Source organism: Glycine max, chromosome 1 (assembly GCF_000004515.6).
Source record: "Glycine max cultivar Williams 82 chromosome 1, Glycine_max_v4.0, whole genome shotgun sequence".
Lineage (NCBI taxonomy): Eukaryota > Viridiplantae > Streptophyta > Magnoliopsida > Fabales > Fabaceae > Glycine > Glycine max.
Window position 1 is genome coordinate 55,522,319 of NC_016088.4, and position 12,278 is coordinate 55,534,596.

A 12,278-nucleotide genomic window follows, 5' to 3' on the forward strand; every position below is an offset into this window, starting at 1 on the left:
ATGGCTGTTTCGCGCTGCCATTGCCCCGCGAGTCTGGTATTCCGCTCCGACCGACTCTAGTGTTCGTTTGGGTCAGACTTTGACGCTAAAGAGCTTCGAGAATTCATGGATTGGAACTAAAGTTGGGGTTTCGCCATGCAGTCTCAATCTTAGACCTGTCGTGTCCGTTTCCCGGCGGCGCCCGCTCGCTGCTACCGTCTCCTTCAGCCTCCCCACCGCGTAAGCTTTTTTTCAGTTCCCGATTCGGAATTGATTTGCCCCATTTTGGGTTTTAGGTTTATTGTGATTTTATGTTTGCAGAAAGCCAGAGCGTGCTTCTACTGGCCAAGAAATTCCCAAGTGAGTAGTATCGCCCAAATGTGTTTGTCGGACTCTACTTTTTTCTCGTTGGTCCCTTGCTAATTGTGTTTGATGAAAGCAAGATGGTTTTCCAAGGCTATAAAATCATTTGCAATGTCTGAATTGGAGGCAAGAAAACTGAAGTATCTGACCACTGGCACTGAAGCCCTTCTCATGGGGGTTCTCATTGAGAGTAACTAACTAACTCGTTTGCTCCATTGCTGTTTTTGAAACCTTTATGTTTGTTTCTGATTTTGATGGGATTGGTGTTAGATGCGTTTATTTTGGAAAAGTTGAGGTTTTATGTTGTAACGTGAATTAGTTTGCATGTACAACATGAATGGACAAACATCTTAATATTCTTTTGATGGGAACTTAGCTCACAACAGTGGGGATCAGTGACAGTCCTTGGTAATAATAGATCTTAGTTTCCCGTTAAGTTTTTATGGAAAACTCCTGGTTCCATAGCCTAATTTTTCTTGTTTTTATAAGTGTTTTGAGTATCGAGAGAAAAGGAGAGAGAGAGAGAGAGAGAGAGAGAGAGAGAGAGAGAGAGTATCTGAAGTTGCAATATTATTCCATTGAACAACTAATAATTTAACTACAACGGTATATAATTATATTATACATAGAAACACTGAACAGACTGCTATCAGTCTTAACAGAATGTTAACTGAATATAGAGAGTTTTAGAATATTACAATGAGACTACTATGATTTCCCCGTCAAACTTTAGGTGGCTGCAACTGAGAGTTGCTGAACACTTGGTGTTTGTCTGAGAGCAAAAGAGAAGTTTGGAGAGAGCCGTTGTTAGGACATCTGTTTTCTGGTTTTGAGCTGGAATGTGAGTAACAATGGATACTTCGTGAGGACTTTTTCCTGTACAAAGAAGATATCTAATTCTCCATACGCGTTGTGTGCAAGTGAAGAACATGATTATGCGTGAGGGTTACTAGGCTTTAGACTTTGGTTGATTTTGTCACATTAAATTACTGGAGTTGATGCTACAACTTGGAGTTCTCTTGATAAAGATTGAACTCAGAGAATCAGTTTGAAGGACTTTGATTATTGTATTTTATTGAAGTTTGGTAGAGGCCTTAAATTTTTTAAAGATGGATAATGCTTCAGATTTTTGTTTGATAAAGTATATTAATGTATATTTGCTTTATGCATCAACGAAGAAATGTAATAAGAGTATCCAAAGAGGGAGTTGATTACCTCTCCTTAGACGAGAACTAGTATTCACTTGGCTCATCAAATTGTCAACCCACTTCATAAATTTGAATAGAACTCTCATATGGAGTTGCTAACCTCTCCTTAGTCCTTACAAATAATTCAAGGCAAAAAATGGTTCGTTTTTCCACTTGGAAAAAATGAACATTTTCATGCAAATTAACTTAAAGACAACATTTTGTTTTTAGTTATTTCTAGTTGAAAATTTATGCCTTAATCTTGTTTGGGATGCTTTTAATTGATTACATATGTCCCTTGTTTAATGCATTTCTTCCAATGAAACTTCTGAATCTCTAAGTTTAAGCATTGTGCTAATCTATCTTTGGGCTTTAGGTACTAATCTAACTGCTAAGTTTTTGCGAGCCCATGGAATTACAATTCTCAAGGTGCGTGATGAAACTGTGAAGTTACTTGGAAAAGCTGATTTGTTTTTCTTCAGCCCAGAGCATCCTCCACTGACTGATGAAGCTCAGAGGGCCCTTGATTGGGCTGTTGATCAAAAAATAAAATATGGTTGGTTGTTGTCATTTTTCTCATTTACTATTCTTTATCACCAATTGCAGAGGAGTGGACGGCTGATTGCAAAGCTTACATGACTTTATGCATTACTTAATGTTTTTACTAGTGGTTTAAATTTCTGATATTTTCTGACTCTCTCTTCTCTCCCTCTAAATTGTTTTTAAAAAACGTGAAAACATACAAAGTTGGACAGACTTTTGTTTATAGTATAATGTGTCATGAAGGGTTAATCTAAAAGTAAGCGATGGGCCATGGTTACTATACACGGAATGATGGAACAAAATATTTGTATTTTGTAGGACCTATGCATTTAAACACTTTACATTGTAGCTTATGCCAAGAAGACATTATTTTGTAATGAGTTCTATATGAAAATTTCTATGGAAATAGCTTAACATGTACGGAATTTACATATTTTGATGTACCCTGGCTCTCATTGCCTATGCTTCTAGTTACTTATTTTTGGTTACATAACATGTTTACAAGAATTTGTGATATTTGGGTGTGCTAATGATGTATCGTCTTTTGGTCCTGAAGCTCGTAGCAAAAATGTTTGTCAAACCTACATCCCAGTTGATGATGGTTTTGTTAGTTCATGACTTTCATTCAAATTTCAACTATAAAAAAGACCCAATTCTGCTTTCGGAAATCATGATATATGATAAAAATTAAACTAGGAATTCCAAGATAAAGTGCCGAGGCAATTTGATATTTAAATAAATGGAAGGATTTATTTAGAGTTCTCTGATAGAGTTTGAAATGCTTTTATTGTAGATTTGAAGGCATGTTGGTTCTATAGCCAAACAAAAGAGTCCTTTGTCATTTCTGAAGGCATTTTTTGGCATTATGCTTCCTGCTACTGAATAGATGGTTTTTGTTTCTTAAAATGTTCGCTTGTAATGATCCTTTGTAATATCCCATTGTTTAATTATTATTTAAAGAAGATTTATTGGAAAGAATGTCGCAATTGATTTTGTTTTGTGGGACAGTTGTTCTCAATATATGTAGAAAGGCCATTTTTGGGTAGCCGCTGTGAATTTATACATATCCTCGCGGTATATTACTCATTCACTTTGTGCACCATCATTACTTTTTGTTTTGCAAATGATGATTCTTATCAAATGTTCTATGCTCCAAAGCTAAGATTAATCCTTATTATAAATCCACTCGTGACTTGCAGGTGATGGCGGGGAAATTACCACTTCACACATACTTCTTGGCATTTGGTCTGAAGTGGATTCTCCTGGTCACAAGATTCTGTTTACTCTTGGCTTTAATGATGAAAAAGCTAAAGAGCTTGAGCCCTCAATTTCTAAACCTGGATGTACGGATGATTGATGTCTGCTTTAATATGTATGAGCAAGAGTTTTGCTTTAATTGCATATTGGCCATTGATGCCATTGTTTGTACAATTGATAGATCAACAGGCTGTCTGTTCCGCCTATTGATTTGGATGCATAAATCTTCTTTTCAGATATGAAGTGCCCCTTACTCTCTCAAACCAAATAAAGAAAGAAAGAAAGAAAGAAAAAAGATATAAACAACTAAAAGCAAAGCAATAGAAAGTGATCTAAAACGACAGATAAACCATGTCGGTTGCTTCTAAGTGATTTTCAGGAAAAGTCCTTGAGCACTGAAACTCTAAAAATGGGTTTGACAGATGACAGGCAATTAAGCTATTGTATGTATGACCTTTCTCCCGCTTTCAATTTGTGCACACGGTTAAGCCATGTCTTTTTCATCGTGACCTGGTGCTTGGAGATACGTATGAACTTGGTTAGATGGAGATGATAATAATTTCTAATATTCATTTTACACTACATCTTTTTCATGGGCGTCAATTCGTTCTTCTGCGTCATATTTGGAAAGTTCCTTAACCTGCTCTTGGCCTGTTAGTGTTTGTGCCTTGGCAGCTTCCTCCACCCAATTTAACCGCGCAATAAATACCAATAACAGCGTCAAGCAGGTAACAATACCAGTCAGAAGTCCAATGAGGAGTCCAACAAGCCCAAGACAGAGCTTGAAGGCAAAAACAACACCAAGTGGCAGAGCAAGGAAATAAAATCCACCTAGATTCGCGTACATGCCCAACCAGGGTCGTGCTGTCCCTCGAACTATGCCTCCACAAACTGCCAGCGGAAAATTAAACACTTCAACCAGAGCCATCAGCAACATTGTCTTCTTTACTCCCTTTATAATTGCCATATCATGGCTAAACAGTGGCCCCCAAATTCCCCTGGCAGCCACCATCACCAAGCTACCTATGCAACCAGAGATAAAGCCCAATGCCAGAGACACACATGCTGATCGGTAAGCAAGACCAGCTTGGTTCGCACCAAGCTCATTTGAGACACGTGTGGAAACACAAGTGGCTAGTGACAGCATCACTGAGAAAAGCAAATAGTCGAAGTTTAGCACAATGGCCAAAACTCCCACTGCTTGCTTAGCATTTGTGAGGTGGCCAGTAAGTAAAACTAGAATCTCATAACACCACCACTCAAGGCATGTGTTGAGGCAGCATGATCCACAAAGCTTGAGCAGCCTTATCCAATCTTCAATGCTCTGATCCCACCACCCTCCTTCCTTCCACATGCTTTCCTTTTTGTTCTCAAGAATTAAAACATAAATGGCTAGCAAAACCACGACAATAAGATCAGTTATCCAAACTGCCATGGAAACTCCTCTGAGGCCCATGGTCCTTGAGAGCACTATGTTAATTGGTATGTGGAAGGCTAGTGCCACAGCAGAACTAAACATGGTGGGAAGAGTTATGCTCTGACAACTCAAGTAGGCTTTTAAGGGACAGAACAGTGAGGCAACAAACAAGTCAGGAATGAGACATGAAACATAGGTCCTGGCAACAGTGGAGATGTCTTGTTGCTGGCCAAAAAGGATCAAAATCTTGTCAACATTAAGCCACAAGAAAGTGATGGGAAGTGATACCAATAGCAACAACGAGATTGCCATGAGAAGGGTCTTGTGAAGGAGCCTGAAGTTTTTGGCACCATGAGCCTGTCCACATATGGGTTCCATGGCACCACATAGACCATTGAGGACAGAGAAGCCAGTGACATTAGCAAAAGTGAAGCCGAGAGCTCCACCTGCTAAACTAAGCTCCCCAAGACGGCCTAAAAATGCTGTTGTGATGGCTGTCTTGGCAAACCAAGCCAAATTCATGGCCACCATTGGAAGGGCTATTCCTCGTTGAATTCTTAGCTCTGAGACCACCATCGAAACCATATTGGCAGGGCATTTTTGTAGGGGCTGAGGAGGTGAAGGGGGTTGGTCGTTTTTATCGTTTAAGCTTAGGTTGTTGTCTCCTAGTTTACATGTTAAGGTTGCTGACATTGTTGCTGTTGTGCCTTGGGATTGGTGGAATGCACGAGTTTGTTAATCGTGAGGGAGTTGTTTTTTAAGGCGCAATAGATTGGTGGTGGTAGCAGGCTTTTTTTTGGGTGCCAATAGAAGAAGCGGTTGGTGAAAGATTTATAGAGCATGATGAGCCATGCCTTCGGTTATTGCAAGAACCAAGACATGTCCCTACGTTGAGGGGAAGATTTGCAATAGATTTTTTTTAACTGGTTTGCAAAAGGAATTAAAAATTTAGACAAAACTTAGTGCAATATCTCCTGTCATACTTTTATTTCATAGTTTGTGCAGTAAAAATTAGACTTAATGTTTTTTCATACATATAATATAACACTATTTTAGTTTATTATTTAAAAAATATTTTTTATTTTATTACCTCACATTTCTAAACTTTTGTTTGTATAGTTAAGCTCGGATTTCTAATAACATAACAAACCAATAAGTGATGATGTAAAATATCATGTCATTATTTAATAAATTTAAACTAATGGTAAAATATCAAAAATAAAAGTTTAAAAATATTAGGTAATAAAAAAAAATTAGGTAATAAACTAAAAAAAATTATAATAATGAAAACATATTTATACTTAAAAATTATCATTAAATATCAGTAAGATATAATAAAGAGATATGCTATCATTTTGATCAAAACAGTACTAAAAGCAATGATATTATTGTAATTAATTTTTTTTCTTGAAATTGAAGCACTTCAATTGTTATTATAATATTTGTTAAATAACATTCTATATTAAATTGTTGGTTGACTTTGAGACATCAAATGTGAATTATATGTACATGACGTGAAAACATAACGAGTTAAAATTTATCATCTACACACATGTTTTAATTTTCGGAAAGGTGAAAATTTTAAAACTGATTTAGTATTTAAAAGATATTTCTTTTTTTCCCCCAAAACCAAGCGGATAAATTCTAAAGTGCAAAAATGAAAATTCCTTTATCGTCTTATGCCACTCAAATTTGACGATAAGAGAACTTTCCTCATATACTGTAAACAACACTATTCTTTTCAACGAAAAAGAAAATTTATTCTTTCTTTAACCAAATTGGTGGTAATATTCGCACGTTCATCTTCCCACGCGCACATTAAAACAATAGTTTTAAATTTGATTTAAATTCTCAAAATAATGTAGATATGGAAAAAACCAAATGGAATTGAGAAGGGAGAAGGAAGTTGTTTGATAGTGGTACGGGTGGAGAAAAAGAAAGATTGTCAAAAGACTCAAAACTAATTGTTTTATATATATACACACACACGAGGAAACTTCCAACGAAAAACTTAAATTCAGCAAACTAACAGTGTAATAAGATCTAATCATCAAACACGTTATGATAAAAGAATAAACTTGAAATAAAAAGTTAAAGAGCAAAATTAAACTATAAAAAATTCGAGAACTAAAGCAAAACTTAAATTAAAAGTTAAATGACATAAATACTATTATTTTTTTAAGAGAAGTATATTAAGTCGGAATGGAAAATTTTCTTGAGAGGTAAAGTTCACTTCAATTATGCTCATTATATCTAACTGCTGGTTAGATATGCCTTTAGTAAAATACAATTAAAAAAAAAAAACTACAGTCATCTCAAATTAGTTGACTAGATTTTTTTTACTGCAATTAGTGGACTAGATACTACGTACAGTACGCCAATATTTATTTCTCAAGGCAGCATGCGAGCATATGTGACAAATGCAATCTTAGGTCGAAAAAAATCCCATTCGAGGTATATTGCCGAATATATTCTTTGAATTAAACGTTGAAGAATTAATGAAGAATCAAACCGGTTTCAATCCATATTCATTGATTCGGGCAGATTAATTCCGTCGGTTGATACCCTGTTAGGCTGAAAGTAATATTCATGTGCCAAATTCATGTTATATATATATATATGCTCGTATTTTGTAACAAAAAAAAATGAATATATGCTCCTATTTGGCTATTTCAAAGGCATGCATGGATGAGAATCAATGAAAGGCTACAATACAAGCTCCTGGCTTTTTCTGTGCTACTTGGACACCTAATTTAATATAAAAGGACTGTAGGTACTAGAAGGTCATATAAATGCAACGTTAAGGTTGAGGAATGTAAGGGAATTTAACCATGGTGTGCGACTTTAACAGATACATATACATATAATCAGATTGGAGAAATTGTCATATACCCGCGAGCATAGGGGGAAAAGAGAACCGAAAGGTGGAAGCAGATACTTCAGGGCTGAATCCTTTTTATTTTAACTTATTTTTCTCCACGTTCCCTTTCCCACTAATGATAGACACTCACGGCTCTGTAAAGTGGTTAGTGGAGGTTTGGTCCAGAAGCAGAACAAAAGCTTACCAAAGCTAATCATGTAACTTGTCCCTTACATGATCCATCACCACTAATTATTTTTCGTCTCATAAGCTTTTTAATCATAATTCTACTACACAACTTGAAGCATATATAACTATGTATATATGACAATGAACACTTCTTCATCCACTTTGAGGCCGAGCAAGCTGGAAACCTACCTTGCAATGAGTAACTGATAAAATATAAACAATACATAAATACATCAATTTTTATTTTAAAAATCAATATACAGGTATAATTAACAGTATATGAAGTTAAATATAATTATATTTACATATTTCTTAAATTTTATTTTATTTTTTTCTTAATATACTTTTTATAGATAGATAGGTTTTCCATCATTATCATGTTATTACTAGTTTTTTTTTTCGAAATTTATTGAAAAAGCATTATCTAAGCAAAAATAAATAGAACCGTTATAATTTGTGATAATAAATCTATCTCAATCTAAAGAAAAATGTATATATAGAATCATAGATAGTTAGAATATATAAAATATCCAACTTTTGATATAGAGACAGACGACACTCGTAGGTGTGAAATAAATATGTCACTAATTTTAAAATATTTGTCTTTTTCAGCAATTTTAAAAATATTTGTGTATCAGATATGATAAGTACACATTATATGCTTGAATATAGGTGTAGAGAGGTTATAATGAAATTATATGCCAGAGATTGAACACAAGAATACATTCAACTTGGTAAAAGTAAATCTTAAAAGAATAATTAGCAATCAAATTATAGTTAAAAGAATAATGAGAGCAAATAGAAACATGTTAGTGCTTGTAGAGAATATGTGAGTGATCAGATATGTACCACTTGAAAATCATAAATTAATAATTAAGGAAGAAAAAAAAATTCTAATTGTTATGATGACAAGATAATTAAGTGACATGACAAAAGGGAAAGATAACAGGCCAAATATAAAGCGCATGTTTAAAAAGTTTAAATTATTGAGAGAAAAAGAGATGAGCCTGTCTTCGAGTACCTTTCATTAATATATAAAATTGTAGGAGTGGAAATTGAGGTGTACCTCTTTACTTTGTCAAGATGTGATAAAGGGGCAGATGTTATTGTATGATGGTGCAAGCTAATATGAAAAGATGGAAAGGTCATGTAAGCCTGTGCTGCTGCATTCATCACAGTATACCTCAGAAAAGGAACATGGTATGCAAAGCAAGGCGATTCCCACTATTATTTTGCTCATTAGGATATTGCTATGATCCTAAAAGATCCTTCCAATTATATATGTGATTCTTAATATCTTAATCATTGCACGATGATCATCTATTCTTGTCAAAAGATTTCTGGTTTCTTACCATTTGTATACATGGGGTCCTCGTACTGTTGTACATGCAACAAATAATAATAAGTGGTTTTAATGGGGCAAGAAATCTAGCCAAGACTTAAATTACAATACAAACACACTTACGTCCACTAGGGAAAGAAAAACACAATTATGAATATCTACATAGGAGTGTTTTCGTGATAATGACTTCACGGTCAGAAAAATTGTAGGATGATAAGCGCCAAGTGCAAAATAAAGGCACAAATGTGGCCAGGAATTAACAATAATAGTTTGTAGCTTACCAAAGTCAATCGTGGGATGAAGTTTATCCAAATAAAATACCTGATTATTCAAACTGGTAGTAAAAATGATAATCCAGACATTAGTTTTTTAATCCAGTAACTAGTCAGTCTCAACTAGTGTCACTCGTTTTTTTTTTCCTGGGTTCCAAAGCCACTTGTTGTTTGAACAAAAGTATTATTTTAATTATATCCTACTTTTAAAGATGAAACTATTAGACTAATAATTACTAGCAATGCTTCTCAACAAACAAACTTAAAAAAAAAAAGACTTTGCAATAGTATTGCAACATTAATAAATTAGGATTTTTAATTTCAACATTAAAAAACAAATCATTTAAGTAAAATTTGAAAATTGTATATTATTTTTTATTTTAAATTAAAATATTAAATACATGCGAGCATGAAATGGTTGGATAATAATATACCTGAACCTATACCATATATATATTTTTTATAAACAAACAAATCATGCATGCACATATACATTACCAATAAGTCATTCATTTGAGTGATATTAGACTCGATTTTCTTAAACAAAATTTTGTAGGGGAATAAAACATGGTTGAGAAAAAAAATATTTCATTAAAGGTATCTAATCAAATTTTTCAATAAAAATTAATCATCAACAAAATTGATAAATGTTCCACACATTATGAAGACAAAAAAAATTATGTGGCCATTACTCGATAGAATACTGAGAAATGTTTACATTATGTGAAATATGATATGCATAATTATATAGAAGAAATATTAAACCGTAAGGATGGGTTTATTAGACAAAGTTATTAAGTGATAAAAATACAAAAGTTTAACATTCAACTGTGTAACATTTTTTTTTTTATATATATATATATATATATATATATATATATATATATATATATAATATGCCAAATCATGAGTTATTGGAATAATGACGAAAATAATATGTGGTCATTGTTCAAAAGATATAACATTTTCTTTCCTAAAATATATATAATAGTGAAAAATAACATTAAATCCAAGAATAATGGGCTAGCGTATGATGGGAGATGGGTTAAACATATCTGTACCAGCCTATTTCATGGACGCACTCCGGCACACAATAAAATCTAAACCTCTTGTAAATGTGTTGTGATTAGTGATAACTAAATAATTGAATTAGAAGCATTAAAGAAACTGTGAGTCAAATTGGAATTCCTTTCATTTAGATTTTGAATTAAATTTGAAAGATTTGGTGTTGAAGGAATTCAAGTTAAAATTTAATATGTATTTTTTTTAAATGATATTTGAAAAGTACGTTAATAAGAATTAGTTTATTATGATAAGATAAAATTATTTTTAAAATGTAAGTAGAGGTAAATTTTTAAAAATTTAGTGGGTGCCTTAAAATTTAATCGTGAGCTAAGAGAACACAATTTTTTATTAGAGGCAAGAGAATCCTATTAAGCTAAGGAAAAAAGAAATCTCTGCACGAAAGTTTATTTCACGTATGAAAGATAAAATTATATGGGAGATAATATATATATATATATATATATATATATATATATATATATATATATATATATATATATATATATATATATATATATATATATCTTAAAAGCTCACAAAGACACAAAAGAAACAATCTGCTATATATTATCAATAAATAATATAAGAGTCTCCATGTACTACAAAGTGCTTGATCTCCCTCTCCAAATCGTAAATACGAGTGACGATAATGATAATTAATTTCACACATGATCATATATATATATATATATATATATATATATATATATATATATATATATATATATATATATATATATATATATATATAAGGTTTTAAGTTTAAAGTTTATTGTCATGATTGTACACACAAAATAATAATATAATTAATATGTGGTTGATTTGAATAATATCATCTTAAATAGAATTTCTTATTCAAGTCTTATAAATGAATTTTTTTTTATTAAAAATAATTAATCAATTTTTTAAATAAAAATTAATTATCAATAAAATTAATAGATATTCTACATGATGATAAAATAAAGTGATATGACCACAAACAAACTTTTAATATTGATTATTCATGTATGGTGGTATAGGTAAGTTTCATTTCTCAAAATAAAGAGATTTCTCACTTCATTTATAACTTTTAATTTTGATTATTTATGTATATTTTTTACACCTACTTTTTATATTGATTTAAATGATTTTTTCTTGTCTATTTTTATCATTTGTATAAAATTTTGCATGATTCTTTTTCCACTAGTTTGAGACGTTGAGTTACTTTTTTTGTTTAATTTTTTTCAGCCATTTGCATGTTTTTCTCACTTATTTAATTGAAGGATTTTGTCTTATGTACTAATTTTTAAGTGACTAATTAACATTAATATTTGCTCAGTATTCATTTACGGACAAACTGCATCCGGAGGGTTAAGGTAATTCAAGTGACGACTAAAACTGATTCAAATTAACAGCCGCCACTCACGTGTGTGGTGCATGAATTTGTCGGTTTTTTTAGAATTAATCTAATACAGTAACATTCAATTAATGCAAATACTGTACACCCTTAGACATAATTCAATTAATCGTCATGTGAAAGGTTTCTGTTGGTCTTCCATTGAGAATATTGTCTTCAATTAATGTAAATACTGTCTTTCATGGAGATGCAGTAATTAGTTTAAGGGAAATTGAGACCTATTTATGAATATATAGTATTTATATCTATAATTAATAAGAAAAATAAGGCATATTAAAATAATAAGAGATACAAATTATGAAATTAATATTAGAATTTAGTATATTCTATAAATTTAATGCTAAATAAAAAAGCTAATGACGTGTGATAAAAACATAAATATGCTTTTTACGACACACTAACCACATC

General features: G+C 32.2%; 2 protein-coding genes across 2 annotated transcripts; one reads left to right on the plus strand and one right to left on the minus strand.

Annotated features, from left to right (window-relative positions):
* LOC100527844 (ATP-dependent Clp protease ATP-binding subunit CLPT2, chloroplastic) lies at positions 1-3,564 on the plus strand. Its single transcript, XM_041017079.1, is given in 6 exon segments — positions 1-48; positions 50-219; positions 301-339; positions 423-532; positions 1,906-2,085; positions 3,272-3,564. Coding segments are annotated over 6 exon segments (705 nt in total). The 3' UTR covers positions 3,430-3,564.
* Positions 3,446-5,439, minus strand: LOC100804083 (protein DETOXIFICATION 56). The gene has a single exon (XM_003516629.5). It carries the CDS (start codon positions 5,437-5,439, stop codon positions 3,904-3,906), a length of 1,536 nt encoding a protein of 511 aa, XP_003516677.1. The 3' UTR covers positions 3,446-3,903.
* Positions 5,440-12,278: the final 6,839 nt, after the last annotated feature.

Coding starts and splice junctions, on each gene's coding strand:
- LOC100804083 (XM_003516629.5), bottom strand. CDS start 5,439: ATGTCAGCAACCTTAACATGTAAACTAGGAGACAACAACCTAAGCTTA.